The sequence below is a fragment of the Uloborus diversus genome, chromosome 2 (genome assembly GCF_026930045.1).
Source record: "Uloborus diversus isolate 005 chromosome 2, Udiv.v.3.1, whole genome shotgun sequence".
NCBI classification, from domain to species: domain Eukaryota; kingdom Metazoa; phylum Arthropoda; class Arachnida; order Araneae; family Uloboridae; genus Uloborus; species Uloborus diversus.
Window position 1 is genome coordinate 28,021,786 of NC_072732.1, and position 26,769 is coordinate 28,048,554.

Below are 26,769 nucleotides of genomic sequence, written 5' to 3' on the forward strand. Positions count from 1 at the left end.
CATGCACCGTTCACGCCAAACCCACGTGACTGCGCAGCTGACGAAAGCTGGTCTACGTAGCCACAACGTATGAAATTTAAAGTTTCTTAGATATCTCCGAGACCCCTCATCAGATCCAGATAAAATTAACATGGGACCACCTGGAAAATATACGCTTCCAAACAGAAAAAGAATTTTTCAAATCGGTCCAGTATTCTTGGAGTAATACGAAAACATACATAAAAAGCCGCAAGACGAAATCATAACCTCCTTTTTTGAAGTTGGTTAATGAAACTGGTTCTAGAAGGAGATCCAAGGACTGAGTCATACAGACAGTGACCTCTCCCTTCTTAAGACAACTAAAGCTAGCCTAAAACTGCCCTATGAAAAAAAAAATCCTGAAATTTTAATGTTAAAAGTACTGTCAACATTTATTCCAGTACTTTTTTACCGTAAAATCACATTTTACTGTAAAATTTTACGATAGAAAAAACAAACCCGCTGTGGCCAGTTTCGTCAAATAAAAAACGAGCTACAAGCAGTGGGGATCGAACATGCGAACTGCATGTTCGCACTTTAGCACGTTTCTGTAAAATTTACAGTAAAATGTTGTTATTGTCTCGTGCCAGCTAGGCTAGCAATTTGGAGTGCACTGCTTCACTTTCCAACTGTACCGTCCTAATTTGGTGTGATGACTGACTTCCACAGTATACACATGCTATAAGGACGCGTTTTTATATAAGGTAGCCATTAGGCAACCATTCACAGCACAACACATTCCCACAAAGAAAAAACAAGGTCAGCAGTGAGAAAGTACATCTATGCCCGAGCCGGGATTTGAATGTGGAAAAAAATCCTGAAATTTTACAGTAGAATAAACGAGAGTTGCAAAATGCGAACTGCAAGTTCAAACTCGGAACCTTCGTATTGGCAGGCGGCTTTGCTGCCCACCATACGAGCCGGGGCATAACGAGTGAAGGAAATACGTTGTTATCTGCTTTGAACTGTAATTCACGTGGTGTATCAATCGGCGCTGCAATCACTGGTTTTTCAGGTAAAATTTACTGTAAATTCTCTCTGTACTGTAAACACTCCATTTTACAGTAATATTTACCATAAAGTTTCCTGGATTTTTTACAATGTACGGAAATATTCCATTTTATAGTAAAATTTCCCAGAATATTTAACAGTGTGCGTTTTGAGAACTTCAACTTCAAGAAATGGGTTTGCGCTAATTATGCTCGAACGTTGCGCTTATGACCCCCCCCCCCTTTCCGGTTTGTTGGCTCCCATTTGAATAACGACTCCCCCCAAAATCAGAAACCGGATTCGCCCTCAACTGCTTCTAATTGCTATGAGCAACTGCTTGGCTTTTCCTCTTCGGTCATCTGAATGGTGCATTTTTAAACACTGTATCCCATAATTAACTAACTTTTAAAATTTCTTTCTTTCTTGGAGATTGGTACAAAAGCAATAAAGGGTTCTAAAAGGTACTTGAGTATCTTTGGAAAGAGTTCGATGCGGTTTTTTTCGCACAGATTCCAATTCAAAAAAGTGAATTTAGTGTTCCTTTCAAGATGACATTCCGACGGCCGGCACGTTACCCTGATATTGTTCCTTGCGATTTCTTTCTCTGCAGATAAATAAGGCCCCCTAATCAAAATTTTTAATTAATAATTTAAAAGATGACTTGAATCTATGTTAATTGATACCTTACTTGTTTTTGTTGATGTGCATCATGGTTAAGTAATTGGGAGTGTTTCTTTTGGTTTCTCCCCCCCCCCCCCCCCTCTCCCAGCTCTGTATACAGTAGAGATGAGTTCGGGTTCATTTTTGAGAGCCCGGGCCCGAAAATTTGTAACCGAGCCCGCCCGAGCTCGAGTGATATTGTCTCGGAACAAAATCCGAGCCCGCCCGAGGCTGAAGGAAACTTCCTTGTATCAAAAACTGAGCCTTCTACAGTCTGACATGATCTCTCTGTTAATGAAAAATGTTACGTCAAATGTTCTTCATTAACGGAAGTTTCTAAATTTTCTTAAAATGCTCCACTTCAAATGCATTACTGTATGACATATTGCAATAGTAATCGCAAAGAAACACTATAAATAAGCGTTAATTAATTAATTTTATTTATTTTTTGGGAGAGGGGGGGGGGGTAAATTTGACATTGACTGAACTGATGTAAATGTTCCTTTCATTTTCTCATAGTAGGAAAACGTTTATTTGCTTTGAACTTGTATGGAGATTGGCGATTGAATATCTGTGCTTGAGCCCGAGCCCGAAACCTATTTTCGGTTCTAGAGCCCGAGCTCGTTTCGGGCCCGTGCTCGGGCTGTCGGGCCCGGGCTGAGCCCGTCTCATCTCTAGTATACAGTACATTGCACAGCCACAGTACTCGTTTTCGAAATTAGTCACCAAAAATCAGTATGAACTTTGCGCTGTTTCAAGAACAGCAATCATATATAGGTACAGGTACAGATTCATTGATAGACAAAAAACAAAAAACTAACTATTTTACATATTCTCAACACTAGAGGCGAGACAACACTGAACTATTTTGCTGTTTCGGCGTTGTGCAATACCAACATATAGTTATTTTTTTAACTTGCAAAGGAATATAACAATTATTCCGAAAATTACTTCGGCATTTATCCTGAAACGTTTTATGACAAATAAAACTCAAGATTTTTTTCCTGGAGTCGTTAAAAGTTATATTTAGCAGCAATTCCTTTTTTTGCTACAAAAGGTTTATTACGTTTACGAAACAAAAGAATAAAAACATATGATTGACAGAAACAAATTTCCGGGATCATTGAAAAATTGTTTTAAATGAGGTACGTCTAAGATTGTTATTGAGGATAAGTCATCTGATTGGATACGTTAATAAAACTTCGCTTAGAGGAAAACACCAACCTAATTAAAATAAATTAGCGTTTAAAATGCTTGTAAAACCGCTGACAGGGATAGGAAATCATTATGTTCCTTGTTTTCAAATAATAATACTCGTGTATAAAATTCATTTCAAATTTACTTTTAGAAAGTTTCAAACTGGATGCAATATTCAGGGGTGCTCACAAGGGGAGGGTCAACGGGCACCCTATCGAAATTTTTAGGAGTCTGATTTCAGAGGGTTTTTGATCTCATTTGGGGGAAGGGGGCACTCGTTTTGGGGGAGTGCTCCATAACCTTTTGAGGGTTGGGCCATCGCCCTTGAGAGAGATAGCCACCATTGCAACGTCCTCCTCCCTTAAAATACCGAGAACTAATGAGGCTACTCAGTATGAATCATTCAGTTTTGACTTTTATTAATATTGCTATTATTTATGATTCACAGTCGAATTTTCTTAAGTTTGAATCCAATTTAAAGATACGCTATTTCTGATAAACTTCAGTAGTAAAAATAAGTATGAAAGAAGAAAAAAAACGAAGAAAAACACGCCAGACTTCAACGCTTTGAGGCATAGCGGCTTCATTTGAGTCCCCCCAGGCGTGTGCACAGAAATGTTGGGGCCCGTCAAAAAAGACTTTTTCGGGGCCTCCCTTCATATTGTTTACCCCAACATCTCTACATATATTTCACCCCTCATTTTTAAAATTTCGGGTTAAAGTTCACTTAAAATAGCACATTCAGTCCAAGATTTCTCGATTTAGCGGAAAAGTCTCTTAACACAAATTAGATTTCTTCATAAAGTTGAAGATAATTGAATAGTAGATCCTCCATTAAGGGACACCTCTGAATAAGGGACACCTCTATTTAAGGGACATTTTTTCGGGTCCCAGTCCCTTCGAATAGGGACTTCCATGTATTTACCTCTAATTAAGGGACACTCTGTTTAAGGGACAGTCACAAAGCCAAAAATAATGTATAAGCGCATAAGAAATAGTGAATTTACTGGAATTCAAGTTTCACTTTTCCTCCAAAAATAGAATTTGAGTTAAGTTTGACTTAAACATAGGTATGTGAAGGAAATAAGTAATGTATTGTAAAAAAAAAAAAAAAAAAAAAACTTGCTGAAATTAACATGCATGTTTTGCCAGCTCAACAACTTATTTAAGTAGGTTCAGGGCCGGACTGAGAGTGCACAGCAACTAATTAGCTTTGCATATAAAACTTAAAATTTGAACATTAAATTTAATTCATAGTATTACATTGCAATTTACCATAACATAAAGCAAATACACGCAATGAATTACTTCAAAATTATTTCTGTATGGTAAAAAACTATGCCATTACAAAATTTTTGATTAAATTTTAATTAATAAAATAATATAAACTTAGAAATTTGAATCTATATATATAATTCTCTTACGTGCCGGCAAATGAAGGGGTGAATTTCTAAACCTCTGTTGGCAACACTTCGCCGATAAATCATGTAAACAAACTTCTACGTTGTTTTGAAATCTTGAATCACAGAATACTCAACGAACTTTTTTTTTTTTTGAGATGAGTTTGAGTCGGGCTGTGGCCCATTTCAACCTTAATCAGCAAAGAAAAGCTCAAAGAAGGCAGGAAACCGTTCTTGAATCCAATTTAAGACGAGCCATTTCCAGAGTTGTATTCTCTGATTCGCTGCCGATAATTTTTAGCGGCTGGGGAATTTTCAGTCAGCAGTTCCTTCAAACAGATCAGGTGCGTCACACAATGCCGGTAACCGCACCTTTCCGTCATGGCAACATTTAGTATATTTATTGGAACTACTTTGATATACCCCCCCAAATCGGAAATTTGGCGACTTTTTTTGTTTTTGTTGACACAAAACTTTGTTGCCACAAAAATTGTTGCCACAAAACTTTAAAAGAAACTCAAAAAATGATACAAAATACAAGAAAATGCTTAATTTGGCAACAGCAAAAACCTAAAAGCTGAAAAAAGCTAAATTGGCAACACCAAAATAAGAAACAGCAACCCTAAAAAGGCCGTAGGAAATGCCAGATTTGGCGCGTAATTTTTGGGGGTGTATATCAAAGTTATACCTATTTATTTGCAGTATTACGCTCTTTCTGCCAATAAAGAGCACCACAAAATTCGCATTCTTCACACATTGCTCCACAATCATGTTCATCGGCAATGTTGTTTTGAACGCGTAGGCGCTTTGAGCGTCGTCTATTCTCTGCTTCAGTACGACAGTTCAGTTCAAAATGAATAACCGAGAAAGAATTTACTTTATTCCTTTTATTCTCAGCTGAAAGGTTTCGCCAAATTTGTTTAGGGTTATAGTAGTTTTAGTATTGTGCAAGCAAAGTAGCCTTGGCGAGTTTTCGCGTTTTTAGTTAAACCATTTTTTGTTCGTGACGTGGCAAGGATTCAGAATAACAACAAGAAGGACAAACGTTTGAGAAAATATGTTTGGTGCTCTCTGAGCCTGTTTTTAGTCATGGCCAGCTCTATGTGGCATTATCAAGAACAAGATCTTTTGAAGCAGTGTCAGTTGTGGCTCCCAAACGGGACATTTTTAATTGTGTATATGAGGAAGTTTTCTCAGATTAGAATATATAAGAGTGTAAATATGTAAATATATAAGAGTGTAAATAATGTAAATACATCCCTCGGGGGAGCCTGTAACCCCTAGAGGGCGCGTCCCCAGGTGGCGGATAGGGGAATGCCTTCATTGGTTTTCCAATGGGTGGTAGAAGGGAAATAAAATACCTTCCGCGGACCAACAGGTAGAAGTGCAATCTCTCCAAAGCAATGACAGACACTTTTGTATCTATAATGGTAAAGTTGTGCACATTGCCAAGGCAGTCATCTTACATACAGCAAAGTTAAACTGTCGAAAATCTGGCTAAAGCAGACAAATTAACATTATGAACGTAATTTTCATATTGGTTAAATGGATGGTGACCTAAATGCAATTACCAACTTTAATTTTTACGGAAAATTTTAGTTAGGCTAATGTATTGGCATACAGCGAGCGAGCGAAGCGAGCATGGATCGCGAAGCGATCCACAGGGAACTGCGTAAGCAGTTCCGGGGGTTGGCGAGCGATAGCGAGCAGGGGGCGATAGCCCCCTAGTAATTATGAATTTTATTTAGTATATAACAAACATTTTCAGTATATAATCATAAGGGTTAATTGTCTCAGTGTTAATGTTTATTGTGATATTATACTACTACACGGCATGCATCAATTCATCCACCTCCAAATAAGGGACACCTCTATTTAAGGGACAAAATGTCTGGTCCCCTTAGTGTCCCTTATTGAGAGGTTCTACTGTACTTCAAAATTTTTACAGCCTTTGAATGTCCAAAACTCTTCTTCTTTCCCCCCCCCCTCCAAAACACATAGAAAACCCTGCATTTTTCCGGGAAAATCAATGAGTCAATAAATAATAATAATGCCCACGGAAAGCGAGCTTTTATTTTGCAGGAAATAGGAGAAATGAAAAGAGCGGGACTTCTCCCCTGACCTCATTTCTTACATACCGGTACTTTATCTCCCATGAGCGGGGAACCTTGACCCAGCTTATAACGACGATTAAATAGAAGGTAGGTATCCTAGGAAGGGGAAAAAAAAACTGAGATGGACCCTTTATGGAAATTCGTCTCACACTCGGACATTTATTTCGGTACCGGTCATGTTGAGCGGCACAACGTCACAAATGACATGACCTGCTTTAAATTTTTCAATCGATGGAACTAAAATAACTTCCATCGAATACCTTCACTCTGGAATTACGAAGAGAAAAATAATTCTTCCCGGTTACATGTGGGATATCCGTACAACGAGAGATTTAACACATTTTTCGGCATTCGTTCAGTTATTCTGGTCGAGTGATGTTATTATAAAATTTGTGACTTCGAAATTGCTATCAATCGAATCCAAAACAATTTTTTAAAATTTCTTCCAGTGGGATTGCACAAAAATCTCCCAATTGGAGTGCATGGATCCTTTTATAATAAAAAATCAAGTAAAATATTTCACCAAGAAACACAGTCGACTCCCGCTACAACGCGATTCGACTTACGCGAAATGGCTATAATGCGATTTTTTCCCCAGTAAAGAATTTTCGACCTAACGCAAATTAATCGGCAGCAACACGAAAATTTTCGGAAGGAAATCGTGGAGCGTAAGTATCGACTTTGTAATTCCTAATATTCTAATAAAAATATTTTTTTCGCAAATGAACCTTCATTCCTTTAGCATCACTGACTGCTGAAGTTTCCGCAGCGTACTTGTCTGAACATCGCATTATTAGTGCATACAAATAACTACTCCTCATTTTCCATTTATTATTTTCATGCTAAATGCGAAAGTTGATGAAATGTTATGACACCTAAGACCGCTGTTTTACCTAAAGTAAGGTAACACGACAATTGGGTCTGAATGATTCTTCCATACGCACAATTAAAAGTCAAGAAAAGGAAATCCATAAAATTTCGCCGAGTAGTATCCACGCAAAATGCAAACATGATGAAAATAGAAGCTACTCTTTTATTGTAAATTAAAGAAACTTAGAACAGGGGTGTTGCCACAGATGGAAACGTTAGAAAATTAGCGATGCAACTGTATCTATATATATATATAAATGAATGTTTGTCTGTATGTCATCCATGAACTCAAAAACTACCCGGCAGATTTGGCTGAAACTTTCACCGTTTGTTATTTTTGGTACTGGGAATGTTTATAGACCAGTTCGAAAAAAAATCCGATCGATAGTTCCTTTTTTATTCTAATTTAAGTCACAATCCATTGGATAAATACGAATAAAATTATCCGCTGCAGAAATCATAGACTAATAATAAGAGTAGACCGAGCTATGGCAACCCTTTTGCCAGGGGCGTAGCTAAGGGGGGGGTTTTGGGGACAAAACCCCCCCCGAAAAGTTAGTCTCAAAAAAAAAAAAGAGAAAAAGAAGAGAAGAGAAAGAAAAAAAAAGGAAGAAAAGGAAAAAATTCCAAGCGATTATACATCCATATATATATATATATATATATACATATATATATATATATATATATATATATATATATATATATATATATATATATATATATATATATATATATATATATTATATATATATATATATATATTATATATATATATATATATATTATATATATATATATATATATTATATATATATATATATATATATATATATATATATATATATATATATATATATATATATATATATATATATATATATTATATATATATATATATATATAAAAAAGAAGTAACCCCCCCCGAAAGTCGGGTCTAGCTACGCCACTGCCTTTTGCTGCTCATAAACCAAACCATGTGACTGGTGGATATCCTAGCAACAGCGGCCGTTGATCGAAGCAGACGATCAACGCGAGCGAGAAATAAAATAAATAGAATTGATGGAACACACGGAAGAATGAGCTTTTATGAAATCCTATTTGTAAATTTGTTATTCTAAGTTGTAAATATTTTGTTAATATAGTGAGTTTTTCGTTTAGATAGTACTGTGCATTTTCTTTAGTCAATTTCAATAACTCTCTAAGCAATTAAAGATGCAAACGCCCAAAAAGAATCGGCAAACGGTAAGATTTTTACCTACAATTTCAATTTAAGATACCGATTAGTACATTTTTGCGTTAACGCAAAACGTTTACGGGGCATTCCACGGTATTTTTGACATTTATGTAGAGTCCGTAACGTGACCTTTTTTGCCATAACTTTTTAATTTACTGTAGTAAATTAAAATTATTAGTAAATTGTGAAGGTAGCATTAAACGTAACAAAAAACAGGCATGTGCATTTAACTATAAATTACTAGGTGAAAATTACCGCTATTTACTGCGTTACAAGCAAAGAAACAAAAAAGGTGAATACGAGGTAAATGTTTTTGAGCTTTTCTTTTATATATTGCCTTTTTTTTAAACACTTATTTTCTTCAAGCTAAAGATATTTACTATTTCTTGCAATAGAGTGTTTTGCTAACATCGTATTGAAGGAAAAAAATCATTACCTGCGTCGTAAAATATGACACGTAATGTTGTTAAAATTAACAACATGTTGTTAAAATAAAATTACACAGATGCTTAATTTAATTCATTAGGTATACATTCCATTAATCGGCATGTAAAAGATCCCTTAGGTCGTTTGACTGTGAATACTCTTGACAAAATTAAATTCCTTTTGCAGTTTCGCATCGAAGAGAGCTCAGGTGTCTCCATCTGGTGGAAACTGGGCATCAAATTTTCCTGTGACATTCACATCCGCGCCTTAATGGTGGCATATGAATGACTGGATGCCATATCGTTGGTTCGCACTTGTACTGCAAAAGGCTAAAGCCTCGAACACAGACCCGTTAGAAAGAAAAAAAATAATGATAAAAAACGGCAATACGCCTTTTCCGACATTTAAAATTTTTTCGAACAGCTTTCACCCTTTGAGGAATAGCGACTTCACTTGAGAACACCATTTATTACTTGCTTCTCTTTTTTTTTTCAGCTAACTGAAATCACTGTGTCAGTTGGCTGAAGAAAGAAAAAATATATATATAAAAAATGGTTGCAACAAAGGAAGCCTCCGTCCCTCAAAGAGTTAATAGTTTGTTCAAGCTTTTAATTGATGATTAGGAATGATAATTAGAAAACGGATAAGATTGGAAATGTCGTTCTATTTCGTGTTATCAAAAGAATATTATAAATGTAAATAAATAAAAACTAATTCAAACTTTTTAAATGAAACCTTGTTAATATTTTCGTTGAGAGAGTTGTGGGATTTTGCCTGAAATGTTGTTCAAATCGGACAGGGTTACGTTATGTAACATTCATATAGTTATACATTCGACTCCATAGATATAGATTTATTTATCCTCATATAAATAATGCCGATGATCGAGTAACCCGCGTGTTTCAACAATGAATTCGCACCACGGTATGATGTGTAATTCGATAATATGTTTTGGTAATGTTTAACATGCAAGGAAAGGCTTTATTGTGACAAGGCTGAACTCGATCCGGTAACTTGAACAGTTTTACTGGTAAGACCGTGTCATATCAGAGGAATGAAGAAACGAAAACAATGAACGCTATCTACTGGAGTTTAGGGTTAATCCACTGGTGTTAAGAGTTAAAATTTCAACTATCAAAATATCACCAAACAGACAATTGCTTCGTTCAAATGAAGAAGAGTTGAAGCAATTTTCACCCGTCATGCCTTGACAGGTGACTTTCTAGTTTTCAAATAAAATGGCATAAGCACAAATGTACATATTTTGTTGAAATATGTTACAAAGCTTTAATATTTTATTAAATTATCGCATGCATTTTCCAAGTAATTTCTAGAACAGTTTTCGTTTTCCGTTTGTCTTTTATTGTGCCCTTTTTATTAATAGAAAATATATCATATTTTCAGGAGGACAGAGGTTCACCCATATTTGGAAAATTTTATATGTGATAACTTTCAGTTTAATGTTTATTTACAAACTGACAATAATTTGCCACTTAACATAAACTTTTTGTTAACTAATTTTAACTAATGACTCTATTAATTTCAATTATTTAATTAATTTTAGTTAATTATCATATTTTAATGATCAGTTTTAATTGGATTTATCTTAGTCTTGTGTAATTATCAGCTACTAATTCTGCTTTAGCATGCCTCCTCTTTTGAAGTTCGTGCAACCTTGGACCCCCCCCCTTAACAAAGTTCTAGCTACGTGCCTGAACCTGCTTCTCTGAGACCTACTGTACGTCCCTTTAAAAAGTCCAACAATTGTTCGCATACATCTAAAAGGGTTTTCCTAGTTACAATAGCATCCTTACAACTCTACAGTTTTGTTTGAAGTGCCCTTTGACACAAGCTTTCACACTTTCAATCATACTTATCTGAGCATCTTGTATGCACATAGCGCACTTACCCTTTCGTCACTGGCGGTGAAATTTAAATCATCTCTTACCAAACTACATTCCTGCCGAGTTTGTTGGTTGCAGCTCAATTTATTCTCGATGCATATATATATATATATATTGTGACAAAGTGGATTTCAACCTTTGAAGACTTAATCACTCCCAACAATTCCCATTTTTAGTTCAAAATTTTAAGTTTAAGTCCAAGCATTAGAAAACATTTAATGAGATTCAAAAACAGCGGTAAAAAAAAAGTTTTTCATTACTTCAAAGTCTAAAGCGCCCTCTAGCAGCTTTTTTAAACTACATCTTTAAAATTTATTTTCGAGAAAATACTGATAAAAAGAATAGTTTTAGCGAAAACCGCAAACAAATCGAAAAAAATTTCCGTTTTTTATGATCATTTGAAATTTTAGACCCTAAACTTTAATGGCGCCTATCTCCTTCGGAAGACGCTTGGCACCCTTATTTTTGAAATTATACTGTTTGTCCTGATATGTACCCCTTAAAGTTTTGCTCAAGAGTTCAGAAACATCCTTCATTTCCACTTTTACACATCACCGAATGAATGTCGGAGTAGTTTTTTTTCGGATGGTCCGCATGTGCATATGCAGGGGTGCTCACCCCCTAAAAGCCAAGGCGCACCCCCCCTAAATATCGCCAATACCCCGCCAAAAGCATGAGCCCCCCTCCCCCAAATGTGAAAAATACCCCAGAAAACACTCCACTAAAAATTTTAATGGCGCAGTCTACGCCATGATCCCCCCCCCCCCCCCAGGTGGGCACCTCTGGCATATGTATCTAAGAACTCATAGACCGCGGAAATATAAATGTTTACGAGTTTTCTCGTGACGTCTATATGCACGTATGTGTGTATATGTAACGCATTACTCAAAAAACGGTAAACCGTAAAATGTTGAAAATTTGTATGTAAACTCTGAGTAGAGTCTAGTTGAGCACTTCTTCTTCTGGTTGCGTTCGAATGATCCAAAATTGGTCTTTCAAAACTTTTCTGGCGCTTTCAATGTAGATTTAAATAATGTTATCAGTTGGCGACCATTTATCGATATAACGCCAAGCGTTTGGTTACAAATTTGCCAAAAACAATATTTTTTCAAAATAAGTTTCAATTTGGTGTTATTTAGCGTGTACCCAATCATCTCTGAACTTTATGAAATGATGTCAAGATCAGTTGCAGCTCCCAGCAAAAATGTTTGAAAATTCAAAAATTTTTTGAGAGAAGGTCGCCGACCCCCCCCCCCCCCTACACACGTACACATGACAAAAGAAATCGACTGCAATTGCGTTTTTTGATCATTAATTGCAAAAAGTTTCCAGGGAAGAGTCCTAAAACTAGGGTTCCCAATATCGCGTCGAACTCAATCCCGCGGGCTTTCGGGATTGTAAGAAGGCGATCCCGCGGGATTAACTGCATTTTTCTAAAAGCTAGATTTTAAAATCAAGTAGAAAAAGTTGTGGTTTTTAGGGAGGACTGTTTTTGTTATTGATTTGTGTACTTTCTGTATCCAATTTAACTTGCATCAAGAAGACCTTTCTTGCATCATTAATGTTGGTCATATTATCAGTGCAGAGTGTGAAAACACGTTAGTTTCACCAAGTCGCAGTCTAAGTGAATGTTTTTGGATAATTTCGCTAATTTTAGCTCTGATTTTAAAGAGACATTCAAAAACTTGAGCTGCGTAACATACTGCACTGTTAGCGAGCCATGTTGAATTTCATTCAAGTTTATTTGTCGCCTCTCTTAGAGTCGTGCCGAATACTGCAGATTAATCAGTTAATTCATCCTCACAAAAAAAAAAAAAAAAAAATTGAAAAAAAAAAAAGAACAGATTTCAAAATTGCTCTAAAAAGCGAAAAGTAATTTTATTCTTTAAACACCATCGATAATACTTTTAAACATAATTTTTGAAGTTGGCGCAAAAAAAAAAAAAAAAAAAAAAAAAGTAAAGTCTAGTGTAACCATGCTTCGTTCATATTTTTTTCAGAAAATCATCCAAAAGTTAGGAACGAAACATTTATATCGTTACTCAAAAATGCTGTCATCAATGCATAATGTATGTGGTAGCGAAGAAACTGAGCCTGATTAAATTTATAGTTGTAGTTGAGTTATGGCTGTGAATGATTTTATCGATCGTTTTTGCGCCAACTTAAAAAATTGTGTTTAAAAATATTATCGATGTTGTTTAAAGAATAAAATTATTTTTCACTTTTAGAGCAATTTTAAAGTCGGTTCTTTTTTTAATTTTTTTTATTTTACTCTTTTTGTAAATGTATTTTAGCAACAGTAAGAAGTTATACCATCACGAAATTTCACCTTTTTTTTTTTCATAAAAATGCTCCATAATAATAATAAAAACAACTATAAACACGCCTTAAACTTTAAGCGATTGGCACTAAAAATTTATCTTTGTTCCTCTCTGGAATTCGTTTGTGTGTTAATTTAATTATAACCATTTAAATATTACTTTTTCCCTAACTAATTTACATTTCACAGCATACAAGTTGCTTGTTATGCAATCCCGTATCTCCTTACTTAACCCCGATCATCTGCTATTGCCATAGATGATAACGATAAAAATACTACTATTATAGTTGAGTAGCAAACATAGCCTAGTAGCATTGTGAAGGCTAAGCAGATCCTAATCACTGCATTACCTCGCTTCCAGGTTAGGTTTACCCCCACTATAGAGCAATGACACTGAAGAAACTTGATGCGTGCTTCAGAGATGCCTTCATTCAGTATTAGCGTTATAATTACTATTAATGTTGCTGTTGTATGGTGCCAAACTTTTGTAACAATGGGTTTCATTTTAATCATTTAATAGGGAAATTGCATGAAATTTACTGTTTTTTGCCCATAACTTTTTTTTAAAGAACAAATATGGCCAAACAAAGCAATGGGACCCAAGTTGAGCCATCCCCTATCCCATTAAAAAAAGAATCATCAAAATCGGTTCACTAGGTGAGACGCTGGGAATGGACAAACAAAAAAACATACATACGGTATGAATTGATAACTGCCTCTTTTTTGGAGTCAGTTAAACCGAGTTCTTGAACGAGTCAAAGGTTGAAAGATTTGATTTAGGTAATGGACCTAGAATACTGGTGGAAAATCATCTTTTATTTTATTTTCTTTCATTCCTTTTTTATACTCGAAATACTTTTAACCTTCCTTTAAACTCTTTTAGTCCCACCTATTGTTCAATAAATAAATGAAAAGAAAAATAAATAAACGGTAAGCTTCAGCTGCTCCTTTCGCCTTATATAATGCTTAAGTTATTAGCCCCACCTAAAATGATCACCTGGATCTGCCAATAGCCTGTACTAAAGTCCTGTATGCAGAGCTTAATAGCCACACGCTTAATTGTCGGCTGTCTTGGGTCTTGCCACTACTCTTTTCTTACCTCTACAGTAGAGAAATATAGAGTTTCGCTTCTTAAAAATGCCTTTTTTTGAACAAGTGATTTCAGATTCCTAATCGTAACTTAAGTAAACTGACAATAAACAAAAATGTCGATTTTTACATTGGTGCAAAATTTAGTTTTTTATTAATCGTATAAAACATGCGCTTTGAAAGAAATTTCGATCATTTTGAAAAGTAATTTCATTTCAAACTTTTTTACAAAACCTTTTCTGAGCAACAATTACTTGAAATGTTTTAAATATGTCAGTTGTATTTTGAATTTAAATCAGATTTTTTTAAATTTAAATCAAATTTTCAAATTTCTTTTACTTTTTGGAATATGCATAAAATAGTTTGTTATTAGAAATTAACTTTTTGACTATATAGAATATTCTACTCAAACAGAATCTACATAAAATATTCTACCTAAATTTAAATATCTACTTCTATATTTTAACCGTTGGCATGCTGACCGCCTTGTCAAGTGGCCAAAGAAGTCTAACTGCGGATGGGGAAGTTCTAGGTTTGAATCAAGGCTCAGGCATGAATGCACTTTCTCTCTCCTGTCTTAGTCCTTGTCCTTCTTTGTGTGAATGTGTTTTTGAGCTGTGAATGATTGCCTATTCTATTAATAGGTCCTTATGGCATGTGTGTATAATGTGGAAGTTGAACTTCACACCAAGTTACGGTACAGTTGGAAAAGTGAAGCAGCGCATCCTGAATTACTAGTCTAGCTGGCACAAAACAACAACCAACCTGAGGCATTCTTTTTTTTTTTTTTTTTTTTTTTGTAATTGGATAATACAAACTAAATAAAAGGTAAAGTTGAAGAACAAATTAAATATTTAATGTAAACAATTTATTAAAAAGAAAAAAAAAATACAGTACTTTTTAAGCAAATGAATTCTGTGAATTTAATTGTTTTAATAAAAACACTAGTTTTGATACTTTGTAAACTCTTAAATTGTTATGAAGAAAACTCTTTTTATTATTATTAACACGCTTTTATTAGCTTCACCTGTATGTATGTATGTATGTATGTATCTTGTAACGGAATCTTGCAGCTCAAATTTCGCCCACTTCCTGCGATCGGATTCTTTGGAAATTTGGCACACGACCTCAGATCCGATGACAATGCAATATTCTATAATCAAATTAATTAATTAACTCTTTTAATTGTTAGTTTCCTCCAATTTTAATCAATATTTTGGAATAAATCCAGCAATGTGAAAAAGGAAAAAATTTAAAAAATGCTCGCAAAAATCATTTAAAAATATCTACGAAAACCTTCAATTTTTCTGCATCAGACAAAATTTGTTCCAATGTTCCAAGGTAATTAGAACATGAAATATAATTGTTTTTAACTAATTTCATGCCAAAATTTAGGTGAGCCTTCAATTGGAAATTCATTGCTGATCAAACCATTGTTGAACAAAACTTTTATTCAAATGCATCTCAAATTTTCAAAGTAATATAAATATGATTTCCGCAAACGTACATCGATGACTCACAGTAGCTTCCCATCGGGGTGCCCTTGTCTTAACTTTAAGACATTACCTTGCACTCGTTTTATAAATAATTTTGTCAATTCTGGATAAATATTTCAACTATAAATATATTTTGCTCGCCCGAAATGTTTTGCTCGTCCACATTGCCAGTCATATTCTGTATATAAAACTTTGTCAAACTTAATGAAAGTAAAAAATATTGTAATACTAAGACTTTTACGAAAAGAAGTAATTGCAATTTTACCTGATAATTCTCCATCATAAGACTAAAAAACAGAAAAAAAAATAATAGTTTAAAAAACTAAAAAAACACGCATTCGTAGCAAAATGAACTAAAAAGTGAAAAATAATCTTTGGATGATAATAGTTGACCAATCACTTAATTTTAATGTAATACAAAAAAGCGTGGGGGAGGGGCTTGTATTTCTTCCATTTGTTGTCCAAGCCAAAAATGTCAATAGACAGCACCCCACGTTTTTTTTTGTATTACATTAAAATTAAGTGATTGGTCAACTACTATCATTTAAAGATATTTTTCACTTTTTAGTTCATTTTGCTACGAAAGTGTGTTTTTTTAGTTTTTTAAACTATTATTTTATTATTCCAGCTGTTGAAGCTATAGTTGTTATGCAGTACATAAACTGGATTTCTAGTTCTGTGATGCTCTCTCTATCTCCTATTGCATAAAATGAATTCCACCAGTCATTGGATCTGTAACATCCTTATCAATTAATGCTGATTTTTGAAATGGGCCACTTTTTGTTTGGAAATTGGCTACAATACTGACAAGACATGGACACATTTCTTTAATAAATTCCAAAATTTGATTATTTTCAACCACATTAATTGAAATTTCATCTTGATTTACGACAGAGGAGCTTAATAGACCTCCTGCAAAATGGAATGCATGAACTGCTTGTTCGTATCTTATTTTGTATTTATATATTCGATCCTTATCCAACACTTATCATATAGCCAATGTAACACATTTAAAAAAAAAAAAACTCAATTCTATGATAGTAATTTTTAACAGCGGAACCTCGGCAACTCGACACCCCAAGGGGGCATGAAAACATGCAGACCTAAGCGGATGACAATTTACTGAGGTTCCATAATTTTAAGTCCTAAAGAGTTTTTGTACCACTTACTAACACTTAACATTCTCATTGTAAAAATTAATCCCAATGAATTAACTTTTTTTTTCTTTTTGATTTATTTTTTTGAAAAGTAAATAATAAAATCATTTGAATACATCATGAGGAACAAATCCATTGAAGATAAAAAGTTCTGCTCACACTTGTTTGAAAAACATGACATGGTGCCCCTGAGTACATGGTTGCCCATCTAGGGGGGAGGGGGACATGGCAGACTGCACCATTGAAATTTTTAAGGGGGGTTGAGGGGCACTTTTCTCATTTTGAGGGGTTTTTTTTGATATTGGGGGAGGTTCAGCCTTGCCCTGAGGGGGGCGGGCATCCCTGCATGAGTACATTTATTTTACCCTTTCCTAGCCTTTTAGAATTGTACTAACAGCAAAGAGTGTGTTGGCTGACTCCAATGGATAAAGGATGGAATTCTCTAAGAGGGCATTATAGAAACGGATTGAGTGACCAAGAAACCACAGCGTAAAATTCTGAGAAAAGATCCATATGAAAAAATGCTGGTAGCAAAAATTGGACAAGAATAGCAATTGCATGTTGACTTATAGGGGTTTCTGCAAATGTGTGTCGCCTTAGAGTGGTTTTTGCCTATTGAAATTAGCACTGGGCCAACCATAAGAAAAATTGATGTCAAGTTACCGGGGTACTCGAGTTATCCGCATGTTGAGTTACCCAAAGTTTCACTGTATTACTAATTTCTGTTGCACTGAAAATAACATTAAAAGAGAATTAACAGTCTTGTATACAAACTGTAGTATATGGAGTATTGCTTTTGTTCCAATTTTTAAAAATTATGCCCAAACTAAAAAATAATTTTTCAATCAATGATTTTTAAAAAAAAAACCAACTGATTTAAAGTTAATATTTAAATCAGCCATCCCTGATTCAGAAAGTTGCTGTAGTAGAGCAACAGGGAGTTAAGTTAACTATGTCACAAATTGGGCGAAACTTGAACAAGAGTTATGAATATACACTGGTTATTATAAATTAAAGAAAAATCATAAAAATGATGATTACTCAAAAAGTTACATGTAGAATTTTATGAAACTTATCCACAATATGCAACACATAGTATAAGATATAAAATTTTTAAAAAAAAGGGAATTATCAGACAATTATGGTAGTATAGAAATTAACACATCCCTTAAATAAATCGAAAGTGTCAGTTTGCTATAGAAAAGGTACCTCAAATATGGAATATGTTCCCCTCTAGAAGCAATACAGCACATACAGCGATGTGTGATGCTGTCAATTATGCTTTCTATCAGCTCCACAGGAAGCGGGAGTCATAGATCTTGCAAAGCAGTATCAAGTGCGGCAAGGGTCTGAGGGAGCAGGTTGAGAGCAGCTAGACGTCTCCCTAAAGCATCCCAAACATGCTTGATAGGATTCAAGTCCGGAGGTCGAGCTAGCCGCTCCATGCGGACAATTGTAGCCTGATGTAGATAATCGTCTACGATGCGAGCTCTGTGTGGTCTTACGGTATCCTCATGCAACAGAAAAGTATCATCTACTGCTCCGGCATATGGGCATGCATAAGCATCAAGGATGTCATCTCTATAAACCTGAGCATTCACAGTTCCCCTTGGAAAGACATGGAGGTCTGTGTGTCCACCTAAAGAGATGCCACCCCAAACACAGACACTGCCTCTTTCGTATCCATCTCTTCCGCAGATGCTTGACGGATGATAACGGGTTCCATGTTATCTCCATATCAATTAACGCCTGCTATCGCTTCCTAGACTAAATCTAGACTCATCAGCAAAGAGAAAAGCCTTCCATTGATCAAGCGTCCAGTGGACATGTTGTCGTGACCACTGTAAATGGTCCCTTCTATGGCGAGGTGTGAGTGGCACACAAATGGCTGGTCGCCTCGCATAGAGACCACCTTTGTGAAGCCTTCTACGTACAGTTGATGTTGACACCTATCTTTCAGTGGCTGCAGCAAGGGAGGATCTGAGATGAGTTGGAGTACCTGCTCTATTCCTGCGAGCACACAACCACAAAAATCGGTCATTGGCGCTCATCGTAGCCGTTGGCCATCCTTGGCTGAGTCTCCTGGATGCCGAATCTGTCGTTTGAAATTGGGTCCGAAGTCTATGAACCACAAAAGGACTCACATGTAGCCATCTGGCTACTTCTGTTTGACTTTGCCCTGCCTCTAGTCTCCCAATGGCTCTCCATCGTAGTTCTACAGGCAAATGATGCTAGGAAGTCATTGTTACAAAATGGCTATCTCGGATTTCTTAAGGCAGTATCACAGCAAAGTTCATAGGCTTGCTCTCAAACATAGACTTTTTATGCTCCTCACAGATGACGCACTCCGATTTCAGCACCACAAATTTGCATATTGCACTTTTATTGAGCAATTCTTATTCAGCAACATTTTCAAATTTTACACGGTTTGGCATATTTTTGAGAGAGTTATCACTATTTTTGTGATTTTTTCTTGATTTATGATAACCAGTGTATATACATCCAGATTAATTTCGGAATGTTGTTTTTCCGCGTTTTTTCTTCTCTTTTACAGTCCGAAGATAATTATTTACTTATTCATGTAATTAGTACCTTTTAAATAACTAGTTTGAGTATAGTTTTCATGTTCAATATTACTCAATTTTCTGAAAATGATAACATTTTGCCACAGTAACTATTAAGGTTTCATTTTCAGCAGGACTCTTGATCTTTTTCTTCACATTCCACTAACAATTATTTATCTGTTGTGATGATTTCATTTTTTAAAAAATCGCTCTTTATTTAAGCACAAGCTGCATTGCCTGGCTTTGCACAGTCTACCTCGAAAATAAAAGTTCTGTCAAGTGACGCATGTTCAACAATAAGGCTTCAATTAAGAGAAAAAAAAATATTGTGAATTTCCCGTCAAAATACTCATTCTTAAAGAAAGAAAACAGCAAATCAAAAATTTCTGAATAAATTAAACGCAACACCTTAAATCCAAAAGAAAAATGAAAGAAGATAAATCGGGGTGGGGTGGGGGGGGGGGATTTTTATCTCAAAACAAAAACAAAATTTAATTTAGCCACAGTCAAGGAAAAAGAAGTGGAAACCTTCTGAATTGTTTTCATGCTAATTTAAAATGAGATCCCGCAAACGATAAACTTTCAACATAAAATTTCTATTCCATTAGACTTAATGATGCTTTTTAATTTTTTCCCCATTATTTTACAGCCTTTTTTTTTGCAATTCGAAGGAAATAAATGAACTATATGGGTATTTTTCGCGGGCTTTCGGATGGCACCAAAATCGAACTGGTTGGATAGTTATTTCGGGTATAAAAAGCCATTTTTGGCTCTTAAAATTAAAATTTGAATGGTTCTGTAATTTTTTGGCGTTTGAAACCCCCCCCCCCCTCCACGTTTATCCTCGGGGGCTGAAGTACCTCACTGCCGAATTTGGTCCAGAGCAGACGTAAACTGATTTTGTATAGGGAACATACATAGATACATACATTCTCTGTTTTATTTATATAGATTGATTCCTAAAGCATACAATTTTCAAAATTTCAACAAACTCGTGATAAAATTTGACAAGTTTTAAACCAATATTTAAAAAATCGTTTGTTGAAAAAATCTGATTTCAAATTAAAGAACTCAGATTACAACTGCAACGAACTGGTATAAATTGCAATTATGAATTAAAAAAAAAAACAACAGAGACTGAAACAGAAAAATCTTTAAATGATAACACAACTATTTTTGACTTGCATTTAAGGATGAAATACACATGAACTAAAACAGTAGTTTCTTTAAAATTTACAATTTTTGCATTTACAGGTACAATCTAAAATTTAAAACTTTTCTCAAACGATACTACCTTGGCATTAAAATATTTTTAATACATTACTTGGTTACATCTTAAGCAAAAATCTTTTTCCATACCTAAAGTGAAGCAACAAAATATTTACGCAGCAACGGATGTTTGACGATAAATTTAAAAATATTGATTTAGCAACGTTTGGCAGACGATAAATTAGAAATGTAAAACAATTTTAAAATTATATTTTTTTAAATATCGTCTGCAGATTGACTTACAAATGCTATTTTCCCTGCCTGCGATGCGGCGGTCCATGGATGTACTTTCTCTTTGCAGTCCTTGTCCTTCCTTTGTGTGAGTGTGTTGTTATGCTGTGAATGGTTGCCTGCCCTATTAACAAGTCCCTATGGCATGTGTGTATTGTGGAAGATGGACTTCACACCAAATTACGGCACAGTTGGAAAAGTGAAGCAGCGCACCCCCAATTGCCAGCCTTGCTAGCACAAGACAACAACAAGGTTCTCATCCTGATGAGCAGTGTTGCCAGATGGTCAAATCCAGATTTCCCCAATAGCCTTTCTACTTTTCCCCAAAAAGCGATGTTTTCTATCAAAATTCCCCAAATTCAAAAATTATTTTCCCACTAATATTTCCATAAAATGAATCGACTCCCTCTAATATTTTTCTCTCTTGAAAAATTTTTTTTTCCCCAAATGGCCAAATTTTCTTATAAAATTCCCCAACTTTTTTTTCTTCCCATTTTTGCTTTTTTTTATTTTTTTGACTTCTTTATCTTTATCTTTCTTTATCTTTACTAATAATAAAGCTGAAAGTCTCTCTGTCTGGATATCGTCAGGATCTCTGTGACGCGCATAGCGTCTAGACCGTTCGGCCGTTTTTCATGACATTTGGCAAAGAATTAGTTTGTAGCAGGGGGGTGTGCACTTTTAAGCAATTTTTCGAAAATTCGATTTTGTTCTTTTTCTATTCCAATTTTAAGAATATTGTCCCGAGCAAAATTATCATAAGATGGACGAGTAAATTACCAAGTTATCATAACGTGGAACCGTAACGTGGGCAAGCCAATTGGCGAGAAATTCATCATGCATTATTCGTAAATATACAGGGGAACCAAAAGACCTTTTAATTTTCTACTACGTGCAAAGCCGTGCAGATGCCACAAGTCATAAATTACAAGCGCCTGACCGAGAGATAAGAAATAGCCAAATATTTTTTTTCTACTCGCATTTACTACTACTTTTTTTTCTACTCGCTTCTGTATATACATTTAAACTATGATTTTTGTATATATTTATCCAAGAACATTCTTCATCACACTTATTTTTACCTTTTTCACGTATCAACTAGTTACTCACGCAGAACATTAATGCGAATTCCGTAGCATAATATTTCACATAATGCGAACTCCATAAAGTTGAGCAAAGCTAAACCAACGCTGTTTGATACAAACAATGTAACTACTACTTCATGACGTGAATTTAAATACGAAAAAAATTCTTTTTTCCCCCAAGGTTTTTTTCCCCAGGATTTCCCCACGAAATTTTTTTTTCCCCATAGAATTCCCCTCAAAACCCATTTCCCGAAAATTTCCCCAGAGAGCACCAGATTTCCCCAAATTGGGGAATTTCCCCCAATCTGGCAACACTGCTGATGAGTTGAATCAACTTTTTAGTTGGTTCAACTCTTAGGGACATTGCCAAGCATTCACTCTACACACTAGTAAATTTGTTGAGTCAACTCAGTTCAGTTTTAACAGCATTGTAGGGTATTTTTAGAAGAAAAATTTAATCTACGAATTTGTCTCTTGTGAAGACAATGGAATACTCCAGTCAACGAGTTAACAAGCAACTGTTTTGAAAAGTTGATTTAACTAACCGCCTCGTGTTTATAAAGTCCTAATAGATTGCTACAAGTAATAAAGTGCTTTTAGAACTTTCTTTACCAAAACATGTGATTGCATTGCAGTTTTAGTCTGCTGTAAGCAAAGGCGACCCAAACTTTTAATTTTTAGTAGGTCAGAAAATCCTAATTTGCTGAATGGGACTTTAAATTTCGCCGAATTATCATAATTTTGCATATAAAAACTCCAAATTTTGCCGAATGATGATAATTTTGCTGAATCATCAGACAAAATTTGTAGAATAAGGACATTTTTGGAAACTCATATTGGCCTCCCGTGACCTTCCATTGGGGCGCAATCCTTTGTAATCTTTTGTCTGTAAATCCCTGGTTGTAATCCTTTTCATCTGCCATAACATTGCGTGCACTTGAGACCAGTTTTTACTCAAGTCAGAAACTGGAAGGAGATATAAAATTGTAGAAGCAGAAAGTAACCTAGCAAAGCATTTTCAAGAAGAAGTATATAACTGTTAAGTCAAGTTTGACTGCATGGATAGCTTGTATAATTATTTTATGTAATTTACTCATTGTACATCACGTTGAATAAATTTTTCATTTTTCTAATGTTATATTATCAGCACATGATTATGACACCTTAAGGCACACATATTTGACTTTCAATTGATCCCAGCGTTGTCCCAACATGAAACTTGGCACAAATAAAGAAAATAACAGTTTATACAAAATATATTTTTTTTCAGATTTTTAAAATTATAACTTTTAGAAATACTCAAGGTCAAATGTCAATTTCAAATGACCTTCAAAATGAAAAATTGTTAAATTATGCATGATCCCAGTGTTGTAACAACATGAAACTTGGCACAAATAAAGAAAATAATAGTGAATACAAAGTATATTTTTTTCAGATTTTTAAAATTATAACTTTTGGAAATACTCAAGGTCAAAGGTCAATTTCAAATGACCTTCAAAATGAAAAATTGTTAATTTATGCATGATCCCAGTGTTGTCCCAACATGAAACTTGGCACAAATAAAGAAAATAATAGTGTATACAAAGTATATTTTTTTCACATTTTTAAAATTATAGCTTTTGGAAATACTCAAGATCAATTCAAATGACCTTCAAAATGAAAAATTGTATTTTTGTATCAAGTAAGACATCATTTTAAAGCTCTGAACATAAACTTTCAAAATATATAAAGTTCAAGTTTCTAACTTTATTTGTTCCAGAGTTATAGTCAGGCAAGTATGAACCGGTGGAGCAAAACATTAAAATTTCCACCCCTTATATCTAAAAAACTACAACAGCTAGAGGGTCAAAATTTGTTTTTTTTATACCACTTAGTAAATGGGTATGAACCTGCAAAATATTGTTATAATCTGTGAGCACTCACTTTTTAGGTGTGGGAGTTGACATGGAATGACTCTGTGATGAAAAGTTTGTTGGGTTTTATTTAATGGAATGTAAACGTTAATAATAAAATAGATATTAGGGTGTGTCCCCCCTCAAAAAAAAGTCGATTATTCAAGTTGCACACCCTCTTATATTTTTCCTTTTAGGTCCAAAAAAAAAAAAAGTTTCATACAATTTGATCAATGGCAACCCGTGCCGACATGCGCCTGAAAGTGTGAACCAACACTGTGTACTAGACCGAATCAAAAAAAAATTTTTTGGGGGGAATTTTGAAACTTCCTGTTTATAAAACATTGCCTTTAGCAGCACATGTACCATTAAAATATTTATTCAAATCAAAAAATATTTTGGCGTTGAGCAGGCCTAAAATTTGTAATTTTCTTCAAAAAATTGATTTAATTTCTCTATATACAGTTGAACCTCCATGTATCGAACTTCCACATATCGAAATTTTCTATACATCGAAATTCTAGCGAATTTCTTTGTTCATTATACAGAAAAATTGTTTCTATATATCGAAAAAATCTATATATATCTAAAAAAAATTCGAGACATTCGTAGATTTTTCTTCCAATTTAGACTATTTGTGTGATGAAAAATGAAGGTTGGAGGAGAAAATTATGTTCATTAAAGGTTGCTACGGAACTCATAAGGAATCTGGGGTTGAAGGGTGTGTAGTTAAGTCGTTGTTCCGTTCTGAAGTACTTAAATTCCCTCAACTTTATTTCAAATTTTAGTTGTCACCAGTAACACTGTAAAATCAGTTTCAAGCTATCCCTTTTGTCTGTTGATTATCATTCCTAGTCTTCTTAGCTTCAGTAAAAATCATTCAAGTTAAGTAGATTGATTTTTTACTTTTCTCTCGATCACATTGTTAAAACGACAATTCCCTAATGTTGCGATCAAGTTGAATTGTCGAAAAATATGAAGATTGACGTAAAAATGTAATTTCTGTTAATGATTAAAAAATTAACTTTCATTTAATCCGATGCTCGTATAAATTATAAATTGAGTTTCATACACGAAAATTAGCTTTTATTTAAATGTTTTAGGATACTTTTATGATAAAATAAGATCGTTTCCATATATCGAAATTTCTATATATCGATTTTTTTCCCGGCAATTTGCTACTTCGATATATGGAGGCCCGACTGTATTTTCAACACTGTAAGGTAAATTTTAAGAAGTTATCACCATAAAAAATATAAACAATCGAGTCGATAATAGCGTTAAATAGCAATTTTTGCTCTCTTGCGATATTTAAGTCTCCTACATGGTACTCAAAATATGGATCTTTTCAATTTTAAGTTAAATTTTTCATTTTAAATGTGTTATTTTTTTTTATTATTATTCATTCTCAATTGTTGATTTGAAAATGTGTTAGCTAATAATTTTTGAACTTGATAATTTATTTTTTAAATGGATGTGTAATTTTTCAAAAGGTAAATCGAAAAAAATCAATTTTTTGAAGAAAAGTCTTAATTTTAGGCCCCTTGATGGACACCTAAATATTTTTTAATTTGAATAAATATTTTTGTGGTACATGTGGGGCTATAGAGGCAACGTTTTTTATCAACATGAAATTTCGAACTTCCAAAAGAAAAAAAAATCTTATTCAGCCTAGTGCATAGGGCTGGTTTACACTTTCAGGCGCTAGTCGGCATGTGAGTGGGAAGCCGTAGTTTAAATTATATGAAACTTTTTTTACAGTTGTTTTGACTTAAAAGGAAAAATATAAGAGGATGTGCGACTTGAAAAACCGGCTTTCATTTTTAGGACACTCTGATAAATAAATAAATGTATAATTGATATTATTTAGACAATTTTGTGGAAAACAATTCATTTTTTGGGCAAAAAGTATTAAATGTTTTTTGATCTATATATGCAAATTTTATTATCATACAACAACTTGCATTATCAAAGTTAGACAGTATTTTAACATACAAGGAGAGGGTGGGGGGAGAAGGAAATTGCATCAGAATTTAAGTATGAGACCTAATAATTTTATCACTTTTTTCTAAAAATTTCAGTTAAAACTTCCTGAAAAGTTGAAAAAATTCAATTTAAAAATTTTTCCAAATCAAAAATAAACCCTTTTGGAAAAAAACGTTTTTTTCCGAAATTTGCCGGGATTTTTCGGACCGTTTTCATCTCTATCTTAAGTATTATATAAAGCATGAAGGTTTTACAAAAAGAGAAAGAAAGAGACAGATTAGATGAATATCATGTTTTGGGAGGAGGAGATAGTTTTACTTACCGAAAAGCAACAGGTAAGATTACTTCACTATCATCCACACGATTATAAGGAAGATGCAGATCAGTATCAGTATTGCTTAGCATTCGCCCAAAGTTCTTTATTCTTTTGGCCTTTGAGACCTTCGCACTAGGAATGTCAAGAGGCATCTTGAATCACTAAGGAAAAATAATAATTAGTACATTTAATACAGTATTAAATTTAAAACATCAATCAGATTTAACTTTTAGAGATTATGCATGTGAATTAAAGCTTTTAAATTCTGTTTCATTGCAAATGGACCCAAAATATAGGAGAAGAAAAAGTGCAGAGAGCACAATTTCTTCCTATTCGCATTTCTTTCTTCCAACAATATATTTTGATAGTTGATATAAGGGCAAACAGCTCATCAACACAGAAGACTTTTCAAAAAAATCATTTCTTTTTACACATTTATTTAATATTATTTGATTAAAGAAAAATTTTCTAATTAATAAAGTGGTACATATGTGTAAAACTAAGTAACAAAAACCACTTTATGATAATTCAAATCAATCAATCACAAT

General features: G+C 34.2%; 1 protein-coding gene across 2 annotated transcripts in view; it reads right to left on the bottom strand.

Annotated features, from left to right (window-relative positions):
- The window catches only part of LOC129216940 (WD repeat-containing protein 37-like), a 171,540-nt gene extending 145,164 nt beyond the window's left edge, over positions 1 to 26,376 (bottom strand). For both annotated transcript variants that reach the window (XM_054851159.1, XM_054851158.1), the window contains exon 1: positions 26,228 to 26,376. In XM_054851159.1, the coding sequence (XP_054707134.1) occupies positions 26,228 to 26,373 (146 nt within the window). In that variant the 5' untranslated portion in view covers positions 26,374 to 26,376. The remainder of the gene's footprint in view (positions 1 to 26,227) is intronic.
- Positions 26,377 to 26,769: the final 393 nt, after the last annotated feature.